General features: G+C 38.7%; 1 protein-coding gene across 7 annotated transcripts in view; it reads left to right on the forward strand.

Moving 5' to 3' along the window:
• CNTN4 (contactin 4) overlaps positions 1-18,337 on the forward strand; it is an 899,609-nt gene that overhangs the window by 863,717 nt on the left and 17,555 nt on the right. For 6 of the 7 annotated variants that reach the window (XM_045051879.1, XM_011280163.4, XM_045051878.1 and 3 more), the window contains 3 exons: positions 7,669-7,844; positions 11,980-12,100; positions 16,215-16,373. In XM_045051879.1, coding sequence (XP_044907814.1) covers positions 7,669-7,844; positions 11,980-12,100; positions 16,215-16,373 — 456 coding nt within the window. The remainder of the gene's footprint in view (positions 1-7,668; positions 7,845-11,979; positions 12,101-16,214; positions 16,374-18,337) is intronic. The other variant, XM_019824595.3, reaches the window with a different exon arrangement.

Genomic DNA, 18,337 nt, shown 5'->3' on the forward strand with positions numbered 1-18,337 from the left:
ATGAGTGAAACCATATGGTATTTGTCGTTCTTATACTGACTTATTTCACTGAGGATTATACTCTGTAGCTCCATCCATATTGTTGCAAAAGGCAAGATTTCATTCCTTTTTATGACTGAATAATATTCCATTATATATAGCTACTACAACTTCTTAATCCATTGATCTATGAATGGACACTTGGGCTGCTTCCATAATTTGGCTATAGTAAATGCTGCTATAAACATTGGTGCATGTATCCCTTTGAATTAGTGCTTTTGTATTTTTTGAGTAAATACCCAGTAGTGTGATTTCTGGATTGTAGGGTAGTTCTATTTTTAACTTTTTGAGGAACCTCCATATTGTTTTCTCGCTGGCCCAGTTTGCATTCCCACCAACAGTGCATGAGGGTTTCTCTTTCTCCACAACCTTGCCAACACTTGTTGTTTCTTCTGTTGTTGGCTTTAACCATTCTTACAGGTGTGAGGCAATATCTCATTGTAGTTTTGCATTTCCCTGGTGATGATGAGTGATGTAGAGCACCTTTTAATGTGTCTTTTGGCCCTCTGGATGTCTTCTTTGTAGAAATGTCTGTTCATATCTTCTGCCCATTTTTATTTATTTTTTGGGTGTTGAGTTGAAATAAGTAAATGTTTTGAGGGTAAGATCTAGAAAAAATTATAAATATATATGTGTATTATGCATGTGTAGGTATGTGTGGGCACTCAGCTCTTTGGCTGAATGGTCCTAGAATCAATAAACACATGGTGTCCACATCTTAATTTATCAAAACCATCTTCCACTAAAAAGAACCAGTCCTCCCTACAGAAATTGCTGTTTTAAGCACTACAGCAAAGTGTAAGATGTGCGTGGAACATCTTACTGGGCCAGAAAGTAAGGAACTATTCAACAAATGAGCATAATGTCACAGGGACATAAGAGCCAGCTTAAAAGGACTCCCACTGGCCAAGATGGGTACTATTTGATCATCAAAATAAGTAACAATAGTAATGTATTACCACCCAAATAGGAAGCCAAGAGTAAACAGATGAATGAATGAATGAATGAATGAATGAATGAATAAACATGAGAGAGAGAGAGAGAGAGAAATTCTTCCTTAAAGGAAAAAGTCATCCACTACATGTACAAAGAATGATGGAAACAGACTTGCCATTCAGCAACCATCACAGAGGTGGTTGCTTCAAGCAAGAATATTTAACAGATTGTAAGTCTGTGGGTGAAGGTTTGATGAATATCAGAAAATTGGTACAGTTTCAGAATACCCCCCCCCCAACAAAATTCTAATCAGTTACACGGAGGGAAATTGTTCAATACGAGGTAGAGAAACCAGAAACACCAACATGACCAGATGATCAGGGTTCAGATGATCAGTGTGAAGATGAGTTCACAACACATCACCTGACCCAATGCACTTAAAAGATACACCACAGCATTTCAGCGTTGGTCCTGCTGAGAATATACGATCTAAATCAGGTCATGAGAAACATCAGATAAATCCAGGTTGAGAATAATCCTACAGAATGTAAGGCCTATGCTCTTTAAGACTGTCAAAGATTTGAAAGGTAGGGAAAGGCTAAAGAAACGTTCTAACTTGATGAAATCTTAAGAAGCATGACAATTAAATTCAGCACACATTCCTGGATAAGGTCCTGGACTGAGAAAGGTAGCATATTTTGAACAAGATCTCAATTACAAAATGGTGATGTACCAATTTTGAGTTCCTTATTTGGAGAGTTGTGTGCTGTTAGGAAAGTGTTCTTGTTTGTGAGAATACGTGCTGGAATGTTTAAGGGTAACGAGATCTCTTGTATGTAGTTGCTTTCAAAGGGTTAAGCAAAAGGCTAATGATAGTGAGTAAACATTATATATTATAGATAATATCAGGTTTATTTATTATATATCATTACATGCAAGAAAGAAAGGAAAAGAAGTAAACAAATGCAGTAACATATTAACAATGGAGGTGTCTGTGTGAAGGTAAAAGAATCCTTTGTATTTCTGGATACTTTTGTGTAAATTTGAAATTATTCAGAGATAAGTTGTTTTTAAAATAAATTGCTTTTTACAAGCAAGAAAAAAATAAACCCTAAATGTCGCCTTAGAGGCAAAAGTCAGTAATGAACACAGAGGAAGAGCCAGAGTATATAGAGTGAATGAACCCTTAGGTGGCTCCTTTTTTATGTTCTATGTTCATAATAAGAAAATCAGCACAATACCTTCCCAATCTACAGCACTTCAAGGTTCAGGGCCTTATGTTTATCATTAACCAAAACCACCATTCACAGTTTGTCAACAGTTTATCTTAGCCAGCCCTCATGAGTAGGTACAGAGCTAGGCTGCAGGGATTATAAAAGTATAGGATGTGGTCCCTGACCCCAAGGAACCTGATTGTAGGGGAGAAACTGAATATATGTAAATGATAGTCTTCAACAATGCTCAGGTTTAATGTTGAAGAAATAAAATAGTTGATGCTGACAAGCTTCACTAAAGGAAAGGATCACTAGTGAGTAGGGTGGTCAGGGAAGCATCCGTCTTCCGAGCTCTAATAGGCTTTATCCAGCCTCGCTGGCCTTCAGTGTAACCTGACATATCTTCTCTAATGGTGCCTACCTCTACTAAAATACTTTCAGAAATGGTGATTCATGTTTTCCTGAGGCAGCCCATTTCCCTGTTGAAAAGGTCAAATTATTGGAAAGTTCTCTCTTACACAGAGCCAGAATATACCTCTTTGTACCTTGTACTTTAGGGCAACAGAAAATAAGTTTAGTTCATCTTCTGCCTATAAAGCCTTCACATATTTGAAGACTACTCTCCTATCTCCTCTAATTTCTCTTTCTGTTTCAAACATTTTGTTATTTTAGCTGTTATAGATTTATTAGGTGCTTCACTACCCTACGTGCACTAATCTGCCAAGGAAGCCTAAGGCTGTTCCTAGCAAGCTGTGGTCTCATTAATGCAAAATACAACAGAACTTTTACCTTTCTAAGATGGAATACCACATGCTATTTGTGCAACTTAAGATCACATTCGCTTTTTTTTTTTTTTTTTGGCAGCTTCACAGACCCTGTTGACACTGAAATGTTCTAGTCTTTTTTACACGAGCTGCCAATCCAGTCTTCCTCCAGCCTGTACTTTTGTAGCTGATTTTTTTAAGGGTAACCTTTTGCCTTTATCCCTATTACATTTCATCCTAAATGAAAAGAATTGGTCCAGCTTGAAATCACTGTGAATTTGGACTTTCATCTCATGTTTAGGGTATTCCTTTTAGATGTGTGTTTTGTGCAGAATTGATAAATATAGTTCATCAGACACAGGTTTTATTTTTATTCCAAAGATGAGACCAACTAAGAGTGCGCTTCATCCCTAGGATGCTACCTCCAGATTTATCGTGAAAATTAACCAACCATCTTTGTTGTAGCATTTAACTATTAAAAATAGCTCTCTGGCCATTCACCCTGTGTCATTTGAGGGGAGCTGTCAGCTTTGACTACCTCATGGTTTTGAAGAATCCCATGTTTAAAATTCCATCTATAAAAATGAATTTAAAAAAGAAGACACAACCTAACTAAAAGGCATCATCAAAACCATTATAGTGAAGAAATTCACTAACAAAAGGAAGAATGAAGAGGAATAAAACACACATTAAGTACTTTCCTGGTAGTCACCAAGTGAATATCTTGGCACTGTGAATGAAAGTATTTATCAACTGAAATGAAGGAAGGGTTGGTATTGTATAGGGGAAGCAAAATCAAAATAGAATTCTTACCCTGTGGACTCACAGGTACTTGTTTTTACAAATAATAAAAGCCCTGGATCAGAAAGCTTTTCCATCAACAATGAAAGTCTGAATATAATATGACTTGGATAATAAGTGTTGTAATTTATGCATCTGTTGACCTAAACATTAACAGAATTGAACATAATTGTCTCTCTCGTGGTTGTCATGCTCTTTAGAACAAAGCACTTAGTTTACATTCTGTCCTCTATTATAGAAAACAATGTAGAACATATATATTATTTTGTTTTGTTTTGTTTTGTTTTGTTTTGTTTTGTTTTGTTTTGTTTTAGGGGGGTTAAACACTTGGTAAATATACACATTTCAAATATCATTCTTCTGGAGTTCTGAATTTATCATTCTCTGCAGGTTGAACCAAGAGCAAGCAGCAAAGTTTAGGTGTGTTGTTGGTCATGTTTATTGTTGGTATTTAATTATATCCAAATCCAGACATCAATTCACATCTTGAGCCCTAATTGCCTTTGAGAGTTCTATGCACAGAACAATAGCTGGAGTGACTCTTCAGAACAGAAGTCGTAAATATAGGTTCTTCCTCATCTTGATGAATTAAAACCCAAGGAGGGGAGACAGTTTTGTTTTGAAGAAGCCATCTGTTTATTTGTGTACAGCGTTTGTATTCAGATTTAAGGAAATTAATCAAGTGAAAAGCATCAGAATTCACAACATAGAAAGCAAGAGTACTGAACAAGCATACAATTTCAGAAAACCAACTAGATAATGAGGTTTCAACCTCTTTAGTTTAATTTTCTCTGGTCCCAAGGAGACCTCTCTGGTGTGTATATACTGCATGGCTTGCTTTGCATTGATTCTTGCTGCTTGAGGGCTCAGAACATGAATCGGTGACAAGTGTTAAGTTAATGAATTAGCAGCTGTCAGCCCAGACTGTACCAGCATAATCCTTGATTTAGGGAACTTTTCTAGTCCTTGGTTAACAGGCCACTGAGTTCACTGATAATAAAATCTGTCCCCAATCCATACATGTGCATAAAGGGATGAACATTTCTTCAGGAAACAAATGTCAATTAAAAGTGTGAGCCAGAATTGCATATGACTCTAGGCTTTGGAACATGTGCCAACTCCTTGTTGCTCACCCAGAAGTTATCAGAAGTAGGGAGCGAAGACATTTTTATGGTCTTGAGCCTGGACATTTGACTCTGCTCTCAGAAGTCTGGTGTGTAAGCTTAGAGCTGGAGCCAGCATTTTAGGCATAAAGTCATTGCTGTTTTTTATACTTTGTTAAGGTAGTAACTTCATTACTCTTGCAATAAAGCCCTCTGAAACTGTCTTCACCCCACATCCTTCTCAGAATTTCTTCTGCATTTAATTCAATTCACTATTGAATTAAGCAAGAGTACAAATTGCTGTATTATGCCCTTAGACTTGTTCTCTGGATGATTCGTGAATGGATATCATGTTTTCAGCTAAATGAAAGGAGGCAGCTTAGCACAGTAGATAGTTCCTTAACTGCTATTAGGCATCAGTTTCCCTCATCCGTTAAGTAGAGATGATAATAGTACCTATTTCTTAAGAATAAATGAAATAATCCATGTAAAGTGTTAATATAGTGTCTGGAATGTAAGTGGCTCACTTCATTATTATGAATGCTTTTATTCCCTCATTCTTTTTTATATCTCTTTTGGTACCAAGACATGGTTATACCTACAATACACACTACACAATTGGTGGATGATAAATCAACAAATGAATGAAGGTTCATTAAGATAAGAACCTAAATTGTGAAATCAGTAGACAGCTAGTTAAAGGAAAATTAGGCAAAAGTTTGACGAATAAAAACCATACACACCTATGATTTTAACCAGGAATCACTCATTCCAGTTTCCATTTTATAGATGAGGAAAATTTAAATTTAAAAGTGAGAATTATTCTAAGATGTTTTGCTCTCAATTCGTTCCCTCATTTAAAAATCTCAATCTGTATCTATAGCTGCAGGTCAGTTAATCAATAGAGCAAATTTTGGTTATGTAACTTGTAAAGCCTCAGATTTTAAAATAAAGGACTTTACCTCCCATTACCTCTTATCTGACAATGCCTGTTTGTACCTGCTCATTTCGTGGACATCACTCATACAGCAATGAACAAAAACACACCAATCTATTTATGATCTTGTCCTATTTTTGGAAAACAGCAAAAGGATATCTCAACCTGAGATAATAATCTGTTTATGGACACAGACTTTCCTTTTCTAATGACTTGAGATGTTTGCTTTCCATGGTTGGATAAGAAGAGGGCAGAAAAACTCTTTTAAATACTCTCTTTAAAGAAATTTAGTATGTGTTGTTAGAAAGTAAGGCCCATCAAACGTGTTCTATGAGATATCATTTCAAAATTTCCAGCTGAGATTTTAGTTGGGGAGGTACACTTAATTAATATTTATATACCCCACAGCCTGAAATACAATCCTGTGAGTATTGAAGGGTATTAAAATTTTTTCATTGTTTTGTTTGCTTTTTGATTTGTCTTCTTTTTTAAAAAAAATTTTTTTCATGTGTATTTATTTTTGAGAGAGAGAGAGAGTGCGAGTGGGGCAGGGGCAGAAAGAGAGAGGGAGACAGAGTCTGAAGCAGGCTCCAGGCTCTGAGCTGTCAGCACAGAGCCCAACGTGGGGCTCAAACCCACAGACCATGAGATCATGACCAGAGCAGAAGTTGAATGCTTAACCAACAGCCATCAAGGCGCTTCTGATTTGTCTTCTTTATTATGGTTTGTTTGGTTGATTTTGTCTGATTTGGTTTAGAGCGGAGAAATTTCTGGAATATGGCTGAATTCACAATTTCATTCTTTAGGTACTTATGTGACCTTTACGTTTAATTCAAGTTGCTTTCCACCATTGTACTCTCTGACAACATTTATGAAATAATGTTACAGTGGAAAAATAAAAGATAATTGGCATGTGAATGTAGTATTGGGGTTTATAAACTGTCTCAGCTACACAAGCCCATTTCATTTTCAATTAAAATCATAATGTAAAGGGTAAATTTAGAAGTGAATTTGTTCTTATTTTAAAGATGTAATCTACATATACAAATATATATAATTTTGTCAATGAGTTCATTACAGAATTTTTATATTACATTTATAATAAAAGTTGCTAAACTGTCTTAGTTTCAAATAGGCTGAGACTATAAACTTAATAGTACATGATGCAGATTATAAAAATATGTGGATAAAGAAATCTATATCATAGTAAGCAGAGGAAAAAAGATAAATCATATGTGTATCGTGTTTATAATAATGCAAAACAAAACAACTAAAAAACTATAAATCAAGAAGACAGAGGAAAATTATATCGAAATGAAAATAGAGGTTTTATTTGGACAGTAAAATAGTAAGTAGGATTTGTTTGGTTTGGTTTTGTTGGTCCCTTCTTTTAACTTTCTTGAATTTCCTAAATTTCCCATACTAAGCATTTATCACTTTTATAATAGGGAGAAAAAAAGCCAACCAAACTTGAAATTAACATGGCTTTTCCCTGTTTGTACTCAACTGAATTACTGTCACTAGAAAGTGACACTGGGGAGATATGAAAACCTTTTTAAAGAGGCAATTTCTGAGCAGGACTGCCAGAAGTGGGCCCTTCCGTGAGTGTCTTCTGAGATCTAACCTCAGTGCTCCCCAACTGAGTTTTGTTGCTCTGTGAAGGTTCTCATAATGAGTGTTTTCATCTTTTCATATTAAAAATGACCTCCTGGCCTGAGTCTCAGCTTCCCAGATGACTGAGGTTTGCTGGTCACAGCCTAAGAAAAAATAAAGCAAAACTACTTAGTGTTTTATCCTGCTCTTGGATCCTGCATTTTATTTCCACACAAGCTCTCAGGCTTTGTTGTTTGTTTGCCTTTGTTTTCACCCTCCAGATCCAACAAGGGTGATGGTCCCCCCTTCCAGTATGGATGTCACTGTTGGAGAAAGTATTGTTCTGCCATGCCAGGTAACACATGATCACTCGCTGGACATCGTCTTTACTTGGTCATTTAATGGACACCTGATAGACTTTGACAAAGATGGGGACCACTTTGAGAGAGTCGGAGGGGTAAGTATTAATATCAGACTATCTACGGGAAATTCAGTATGCAACCGAACTTCTCAAAAGTGACTCAACTTGTTTAGACTAACACGAAAAGAAATGTATGGTTATTCTGTGATTATTTTGTTCAAGCACCTTATTTTAAGAAATTCTTGGTTAATTCCTGCTCCTTTTTGCCTGATCAACATGGCTCCACTTACTTAGTGGAGCCTATATGGCAGTCCTCGTAACCCTCACAGCAATGCTATAGGCTAGTTATTCCATGCTATGTATGAACGAGCAAACTGAAGCTCAGGGGAATTTTATGGCTTGCCTTGGCCTCAAAGCCCTAAATTGCAGAACTCAGCTTTAAACTTCAAAACCCAGGCTCTGTGCCCCATACAGTACCATATATCATGGCACCTGGTTAAGAAAAATATCTTAAGAATACTTTACTCATGTGTTTTTAGGCAGCTGATTAAACTCCCCTTGGAGCCACATCATTGCGACATTAGGGCTCTCTTTCTTGACTGAAGGTCTGATCAGAGTATTTAGTATCCAGGTAATTTTGAATTCAAATGTTTGAATTTTCAAAAGCCTTACTTTCCATAAAAATACATACTACCATTGAACACATGCCAAGATGAGGTTAAATCTGGAAACAATTTGTATTTATCACACTTGTTCTCAAAAAATTTTGGGGTGCCTACCACAGTCCTACATGCTCACTAGTAATGAAGATTCACTCTGACTGCCATTCTTATGGAGGGTCCAACCATAAAGCAGTGGAAAATAAGAATGAGGCTATGATCCAAAAATTCTTCCCCAGCCCCTGCCATAGTAATCCAATGTGCCCACTTCATTTTGCCTCACCTCCCCCTTATGTTGAGAAGAAATGGGCTAGTTTATAAAATTATCCAGATGATAGGTTGAGGATCTGCTTTCCACTCAACCATATATATTACTACTCATGTTAATTACTTGACTTACATTCTTGCTGCCTTTTCAAATGATGTCTCTCACAGAACACCAAGAGTTATTTGAGCATTTTGTCAATTTTCCCAGATATCATATACAACTGGTACTATTTTGGATACGTAGGAGAGAAGTTAGTTTATTCTATCTGTGGATGCCTTGGGTCATTAGGGATTCCCTCTTGGAACCCTGGTTGAGGGTATGTATGAAATTGCCAATATTAAGCACTATGGACTTCTTTGATATGATGCAGCTTGGAAACCAAGTGGGAGAAATATTAATTTCACAAGGGCATTGAAGATATTAAATACCTTCGGGTCTAGAAAAGTTCATAGCCCAATGCCTACCACAAAAGAAGTATTTGATACATTTAAATAGTTGTACTAATTGAAGGAAGAGTAACATTGATGTTAATAACAGGAAACTATAAATTGAGAAAACTTTTCATAGATTAAGCAGAATATTCATTTTCATACTAAGACCAATGTCTTGGGCAGGAGAGATGCTAAAAATATTATCTCCCAGAACAGCACAGGCACCAACCAATTAGAACAGCTGCCTGACTCATTGAAATAAATGCCCTGTCAGTCAGACACATGAGGACTTTATGCTGGACTGGCTGTTGATCAGCCAGGGCTGAGGCACAGGTGGAGACACCCCTAATGGAGTCAAGCTCTAATGACCACCTTCCGTAGAGAGCTCTCTGTGGAATCACTCTCGTTAGCCTTTCCTGTGGGAAATGCTTGTCTGTTCTGTGAAACTCTGCTAACACCAATCAGTTATTGCTAATAAGTGCAAGATTCAGGACAGCACTACAAATTGTGAGAAATAAGTATATTAGCTACCAGGATCGTTCATGTCTGTAGAGGTAGGACTTGTCAATAGAAAAGGTAAGGAAGCAATTCTGAAGTCAAGCCATTTTGCAGTTTCTGCTTCCTGGGTCAGCATAGTGGAAGTTATGCTTGGGAGAGCCAGCCTATAGCAGTTTTTGGAAAAGCTGTTATTCCATTGTCCTTTGACAGACTCCAAGTGCTCTGTCAGAAACAGAACAGACCACAGCAGGGGAAAATAACCTGGTGCTGTTTTGTTCATTGTGGTGGGAACATGAATGTAGATCTCACTGAACTGTTTGATCTGGGTGACTTCAAAGGAAAAGAGAAAGCTATTGTGGTCTCCTTGTGTGAGACTCTTTCCTCAATCCTGACTTTATTTTTTGTCTTTGTTTCAGTTTTACTTTAAAAACACAACTCTGGCCAAAATCTGTAAACAAAGACAGCACATTCTGTTAATACTTTGCTGTACTCTGAAATTTCCAGGCTATAGCTAGTCTCCTCGGCCCTTAAGCCCTTGGTGAATAAAATGGATTATTGGCACAGTGTATACATTTCCTTAAAACAAATACAGCTTTCTGTCTTCCCTGCACGTGCCCCCTCGTGAGGCATATTTTCTGTTGAAACCTATACTCAAGAGTCCTAACACACGAATGTGTTGGGTGAAGAAGTACCAATAATGGTGGCGATGATGGCTTCTGTTTGCAAAGTGCCTGCTGATTTATCAAGCACTTTCATGTATATAGGCTCTTTAATCCTCACAGAAAACCTGTGAGATAGGGTAACAATTATTATCCTATTTTACTGAGCAATTATAAAACTTGATTAGTAAATACAATCTGAATGAGAACCCAAGTGTTAAAAATGAAACAGATTTCAGGTAAAAAAAAAAACCACAGTTCTTCTTGAATTAGATTTAATACCTTTGACATGATCGCTCATGGTCATCAGTAATACCAATTTGCACTCTGTGCTTCACAGTTTTTAGGATTTCACGTACATGTACGGTCTTGTTTGATTCTCACAACCTCACCCAGCAGGCGTAGTCAGTGAGCTAATACCCAGAGACTTTCATGAAATCACAGCCCAAGATAGCTGAGGACCAACCATCAACTTTCCCTTCACTGAATGCTTGAACCTCTCTTCTCAACCTATTTACAACTATTGGCAGTTCCAGGTCTTCCATTGTCCTGGGTAAATTTGGGATGTGTTGCTCTAAAACAGAGGGAATTAAGTACACCTTATTTAGAATGAGAATAAGGTCTTTCTGGATGGTAGAGTGGCCTGACCTTATGGGTTGACATCCCAGCTGTGCCATTTACTACCTAGGTGATCTTAGGCAAGTCATAGAACCTCTTTGTGCTTGAGTTTCTTCATCTGTAAAGTAAGGATAACAAGAGCACTGACCTCGTAGAACATGTGAGTATTCAGCTTTAATATATGGTTCCCACATTCTAATACTATTAAGCATTATCCAACATTGTTGTCATTTGGAAGAACAGCATCAGGACCAAAATAACCTATGTTATCTTGTTATCCATTGGGAGGTTAGAAGTAAGCATAGCTTCCTGAATCTGGCCTGTAGAGAGCACTTATACGCAAGCCACCTGTTCTCCAAGCTTTTGAATAACCACCCTCCAAGGTGTAGCCATGTTCTTTGGTTAAAATGCCACCTTTGCGATAACCTGCAGAGACATCTTGTCATATTTATTAAAAGTACCATGCTGGTGGATGAGTAGAAACATTTCTGTGGCACACAGACATCCATACTGGGATGTAATCAGTCCTATTCATCTGCTAATCAAACTTGCATTTGGCATTTGAAAAACAAATTAGCAGCATTCCACACTAGGTGATGCTAGATTTCCTTAGAGAGTCTGGTCCTCATAATCTTTTAATTCAAATCTGGGAGCAATCAAAATGCTGGCTATGAGACAGAGTTGTGCAGTAAAATGCAGATGCCTCCAAATGTGGGCTTGCCTCCCCTTTCTAAATATAGAGTTCCAAAGTATTGGAATGCCAGTGAAGGCTTCAGGCTCAGCGCATATCTGAAGCAACCCACAGGACTAAATCGAGAGCCACCGTAAGTAGTTTAAGTGCTTCCAACATGGGCGCAAACTGCTCCAGAGACCCAGAGAAGCCACATACCTGAGGTCTTGTCTAAGGTGTGTCCTGAAAATGTTGGCGTTTTTATCTCTCAAGCAGGCTCACATATTCTTAATAGGCTATGGCTTGCATCACTAATGTTTTCATCAGCCAGTGTAAAATAAATCCATTAGTCACAGTGTCCTTCATGTGATAATGATATTTAGAGCTCATTAAAAAGTAATTGTAGCCACTTTCCCCTACTTTATCAGCAGGATTCAGCTGGTGATTTGATGATCCGAAACATCCAGCTGAAGCATGCTGGGAAATACGTCTGCATGGTCCAAACAAGTGTAGACAGGCTGTCTGCTGCTGCAGACCTGATTGTCAGAGGTATGTGGAATTCTGGTTTCTGTTCTTGAAACGCTTTTATGATATCTACCGCTGCACAGATTTCTAAAAACCTCACCACTTGAGAATTATGGAAGAAAGTCAGGTAGAAGCTGAACATTGTAAACAGTGGTTAACAGCCTACAGAAGTTCTGTGCGGATCTCTTTTTCATAGGGGTATCACCAGAAAGTGCAGAGCAAATCCGGTTACTCCATACTGAAAATAACTCCTGTGAGTGCCCCGAGTGCCCCGATTTATGGCTGTTGGAGTTGATATGACCTTCTAGAATAATTTTGGATTAACAAAAGCAAATAGTTTAAAGAAGGATCAGACTGTGCCTTTTGATGTTTCATATGGGCTAAGCCAAATTAGTGATTTAGGGCACTGATATAACAGTGGCTTCAGAAAAATCACCACATTTTCTCAGTTCCCTTTTTTCCCTAAAGTTAATAGTTCTATACAGTTCTTAAAATATGCCTTTAGAGGAACTGCCCAGGATGTAGTAAATAAGCTGGAGGCTGATGACAAATGACAAAATGACATTTGTGAGATTTTCTTGAGCACTATCAGCATGGCCTAAGTTCAACCTAATGGCTACACAGGCCCTGCCTGAGCCCCAAGAAACCAGTTTATAAAGGAACAGAAGTAAATGGAGTTTTAAGAAATATTTTTTTAAGTTTATATATTTTGAGAGAGAGAGAGTGCGCACACGTGTGCGCACAGAGGAGAGGCAGAGACAGAGGGATAGAGAGAATCCCAAGCAGGTTCTGCACTGTCAGCACAGAGCCCGACATAGGGCTCCATCCCACAAACTGTGAGATCATGACCTGAGCTGAAATCAAGAGTCAGACGTTCAACCAACGAACCACCTAAGTGCCCCAGAAATATTTTTATATTGAAATTAAAATCTTTGGGAAGCAGGATACGTACCAGAATCAAACCGATGCATGCACAAGGCTTTTCTAAAGTATTAAAAGTGCCTTTTGATGTTTCATCTGGGCTAAGTCAAATGAGTGATTTAGGGCACTGATATAACAGTGGCTTCAGAAAAAGTATTGAAAGTAAAGCCTAATCAGAACATCAAAATACTCTCTTGTCTAGCACCTCCTTCATCTGAACCCTAACTATTGGTGTTTAGGAATCTCTAGCCAGCAGAGTTTTGAGTGCAAGCATACAAAACTCCAGGGGAAATTAGTTGTGGAGGCAGGGTGAATCCGAGTGCAGGGTGAACAAGGTATTGTGGGAAGCAACTGAAGTGTTGCTGTGCCCTCTAGGCATAACCTGAGTGGGGGAGATGTGTGGGAGTTAGCTACTTAAACTCATTGTCAAGAGAGGTTAAAGAAAAATAGCTTTTCCATCCTGTCTACTTTAGTTCCTCTTTAAATTGCCTACAAAAACCTTTCTGTAGGTAATGGTACAGATAAGAGTCAGATAAGAGAAAAAAAACTTGCAACCTGGGTTGAGTTGCCCATTGAATAACTTATAGAAACGTGTTTATTTCCACTTTAAAATACATGAGAGCTGGTTTGCTCTACCCCTGGGGACAAAAGAATTCTGTTGCTGAAAATTTATCCTCTATTTAATTAGGATAATGTTCAGATCAGCAGTTTAAACGCCAATAAATTAGACTAATAAATATTTAAATCAGTAATACTTGAAGTTCTTAAATGATATTGTATACTTCATTTCACAGAAAATAACATTAAATACCAAGAGGAATTTGCAAACTCAGTCTAAAAGAAAATCTAGTCTAATCAGTTAATAAGGCCAATAAATTAATATGCCATTTTAAACCATAATCTTTCCTTTTATTTCCTTTAGCTCTGCTCTTGCAGCTTTTCTGCGTATTACAGAAAGGATGCAGAAATGCATTCCACTGCCCTGTAAGAGATTTGTGTATCTGAAACTGGTAAAGCCTTGAGTCTCGGCTCCAGCTTCCTTGATTCTCAGATACCTGCTTTATTTAGTCTGTCGCACTAAGACAGGTGGAAAGGTCATTCATCACTGGGAGAGCAGCAGAATCACTGTTCTCACACCAACATTCCCTCTTCTGTTGCCTGTGACAGAAACATCTGTGGGCCCCTGGCCATGTGAACATTTTGTTCTGAGGATAAACATTTGCTCATTTTGTCATTTTGAAAGAGTGACCCAACTTCCCCAAGACAAAGTTGGTAAACATTCTGTGAGGTCATATCTCCACACTGGTCAGGAGCACACAGCGTCAACAAAGCTTGAAAGTGCCATCTCATCTCCAATGGCCAAGTTCATACACCCTTTCATTTCCTTTATTTGGTTGACAGCAATGGGCTCAGATAATTCCTATCAATTTAATTTATTGAGGAGTTTGGAGGGGAACACTTTTGTGCTTGTGTACTTTGATTTTAAAGGCCCTGAAAAGAGCACCCATTGAAATGGGGGTGGGGCATAGATCTAGGATAAGAAAGCTAGTGGGAAACAAGAAGATGGTACTGTCTTCTGGACTTTATCTGGTTAAGACCAAAGTTTGCCTCTGCTCTATCCAGGTGGCATTAGACTGACATGTTCAAATGTCACCATGGAAAATTAATCAGTTTCAGCATACAGATTTCCAGACCTTTCATTCAGGAGTAGGAGGGAGAAGCTAAATTTAGTCTCACCTGTAGGTCTATAAAAATGATTTTTAAAAAAAGAAAGAGAAAGTTAGGACATCATAGGAAGGGTACAAGAGTGAATCTCAGAACAAAGTCTTACTTCAGGAAATTACATTGAACTTTTCAGCACTCTGCTAGACGTCTCTTTCTTCCCTGCCTGGTGACTTGGCCCAGTCATATTTAGCAGTACACTTGAAAGCTCTATGGGGCTGAACAAAGCCCTCCTAGGAATATCTCCTTAATCCCTCCTTAGGGACATGAGATTTGTCATCCTGTCTCCCTCACAATCACCTTCCTTCCTGAGGTGGTCACTTGTGCCTTGCCACAGATACATTTAACTGCCTACTAAGAGCTTTTCTGTTGGAATCTAGGACAGCTCCGGGTCTTTGCTTGGGCCATGTTGATATTTTGTGTTTGCCTACTGCTTTCCATCCCTCTACTTATTTATGATTTCCAAGCCTTCGTTTAAAACTGATTTCCTCTTGCCTCCATGGTTTAAGTACATGGGCAGAAACAATGAACATCAGGAAGATAAGTGGAAAAATAGAGGTATGACTTATGGAAACTGCAAATGAGAGAGAGTCTTTAGATTCCAGCCCCGTCCTGAAGTTCCAATGAAAAAGCCACAGTCTGGTGACTCTTTTGAGCACTGGTCATTTTCACAGCAGCTCCCTTGCATACAAGCGTGTGTTTGCATATGATGCGGGACAGGAGTGGGGTTAGTAATTACAGTGCAGCAGGAATGGGAATGTAGGAGCAGTGCTGCGACCACCAACATTCTAAAGCCCTCTCTGCTCACATCCGCAGCCTCAGTGGTAGAAATGACCATTTCCAAAAGACTCTTATCTTCATTTATCACTACTCTATCCACAGATAACACTGCCTGACCCATACCAGAAACCTGTAAACATATGATAGATGAATTAAGGAATTTGGACTTCTGTGGTATCCCAGTATTCTCTCCTAGCATTTGGAACAGATACTCTATTTTAATTCTTTGTTTACCTATTTTTTTTTATTATACAGTGAGCCCCTAGAAAGAAGGGGCCATGTCAGTGCACCTGGGTGACTCAGTGGGTTAAACATCTGACTCTTGGTTTCACCTCTAGTCATGATCTCACATTTCATGGATTCAAGCCCCGCATTAGACTTTGTGCTGACAGTGCAGAGCCTGCTTGGGATTCTCTGTCTCCCTCTCTCTGCCCCTTCCCCCCATGTCTCTCTCTCTCTCTCCCTCCCTCAAAATAAATAAACTTAAAAAAAATGAAAGAAAGAAAGAAGGGGCCATGTCTCGTTCATCTCTGTAGTTTCAGAGCCAGAAGAATTCTGGATACCCAAAGAGGTATTCAAAAGGGAACTGACAAGTGATAAATCTGTGAGTGGGTGAACAAATGGTTGAATGGAACAGCTCTGCATTCAATTAAGCAATCATTTGCTTGGACATTTGAATGCACTGCTCCCTTCTGAGGGTCTTGCTCTTTCACAGGTCCCCCAGGACCCCCAGAAGCTGTGACCATAGATGAAATTACCGATACCACTGCTCAGCTCTCCTGGAGACCCGGGCCTGACAACCACAGCCCCATCACCATGTATGTCATTCAAGCCAGGACTCCGTTCTCCGTAGGCTGGCAAGCAGTCAATACAGGTACCATATTGGATGCCTGGTGCTGGTCTTTCACAGGGGCTTCTGAAACTCAGCATAATGGACAAAGCACTGTGGCAGAAACCAAGGGCCACCTAGGTTCTCATTCAGACACAACTACAAATGTTTCCTAGACCTCATCTAATGGTACTATCATTCATTTAATGTTTTTCTTTATATCAGCTCTTTGTTTGTTTTTTAACTTATCCTAAGCAACAATGTCTATCACATGATAGATCTGTATGTTGGTTATATTTTTTCTTAACATACATAATAAAATACATTAGTTGTAAAAATAAAATGCATCAATCTGCTTATTACCTAAAATTATGTTTACTATTAATGATATACTTTGAGAAGCAGTGGATTATGCAAGTCTACATAGCCTTTGTAAAAGCTTATATAGTGTTCTCAAAAAAAACAATAACTAAAGACTGCCTCGAGCCCCTTGACTTGCTGCCCATTTTTATTTAGATAGCTAAATTTGGGCATAAAGAGGTATGAGATTTTGTTATATTAAAAAGTATGTCTGTGATGCCCTTAGATGTTGGGGGCTACACAAGTACTACACTGCCTGGCTCAGCATGTGCCTACCCTACACCGGCAGGTGCAGGTAACCCGTTGAACCCCACTCATGATGGGGATCAGGGATTGCAATTATTCCCCATGAACAAGGAATTCCCAGTAAGCGCAGGTCATAAACTTGTGTTGATTAAGCCCCTGCCCTTTGTACACATCGCTTGTCACTACTACAGATTGGATGGTGCAGCGAGGCCCTCAGATCTGCCCCGCCAGGTAGGCCCATGGCCCTGGTGGAGCAGAGCCCTGAGAAGATTGTCAAACTTGAAAAATAAAGGAATGTGAGTTGACCATACCTTCCCTGCCCCCCGCAATTGACTCTTTTTGTTATTTTATCTAGGTTTCATTTGAGGAAAAATGGACAAACAAGTAGTTTTTGCAAGCAAGATACACACTCTTCTAGTTCCTAAGAGTTGGCTGTGTGACCTTAATGTCTTGAGGTAGAAATACATGGAGTGATAGGCCTGGTTTTCTGCAATTCAGATGAATCCTATTGATTTTCACAACCTCTTTTTTTTTTTTTTTTTTACTTCAGCTTATCCAACCTCAGAAATGGGTTTGTGTGTTTCCAGCTCATTGATTTTCTTCTGAATCTCAAAAGTGCTTAGGAAGGAAAGATATGCAAAAATCTTAAAGTTAGGGGATCATTCTAGCCCTGACTCTGCTAATCAGCACATCTCTATACAACTATGCATCTTCCTCTTCTGTTAAAGGGGCATGATAAGATTTGGTTATGACCCAAAAGAGAAATGATTGTGAAACTTTTTTAAAAATAGGAAGTGCTACAGAAATATAATGAAAGAAAAGAGGAGGATGAAGCTGCTGCTGATGATAGTGATGGTAAAAAAAAGAAACAAAAAAAAAACACTAGAATTTGTTGAACCCTTGCTATGTGCTACATGATATGCTCTGCTAAGTGCTTTTCTTGGATTTTCTCAACAGCATTGTGAATAGATATTGTTGTTAGCCTCATCGTATGATAGGGAAACCAAAGCATGGAAAGGTTAAGCGACTTGCCCAAGGCCATTGGGCTACTAAGTGTCGATTCAGGTTAAGAATCCAGATGATCTGACTCCAGAGCCCCACTTTTTACCTTTGTAGGCTAGGACTGTGTAATTGTGGTATAAGGAGGCTGGCAGCCACCGAATCCTAGTGACCAGTGTGATGGCCTCAGCTTTGCCACAGGGAACCTCCCTTTGAATCTTCTGGGCCACATGGGAAATCTTTATTTATTTTTTTTGTTTTATTTTTTTAAGTAAATTCTGTACCCATCGTGGGGCTTGAACTCATGACCCCGGAGATCAAGAGTCGCATGCTCTAGTGATTGGGCCAGCCAGGTACCCCTCACATGAGACATCTTTATGATAACCAGTTTAAAATTCAAAAAG

Source organism: Felis catus, chromosome A2 (genome assembly GCF_018350175.1).
Source record: "Felis catus isolate Fca126 chromosome A2, F.catus_Fca126_mat1.0, whole genome shotgun sequence".
Taxonomy (NCBI): Eukaryota; Metazoa; Chordata; class Mammalia; order Carnivora; family Felidae; genus Felis; species Felis catus.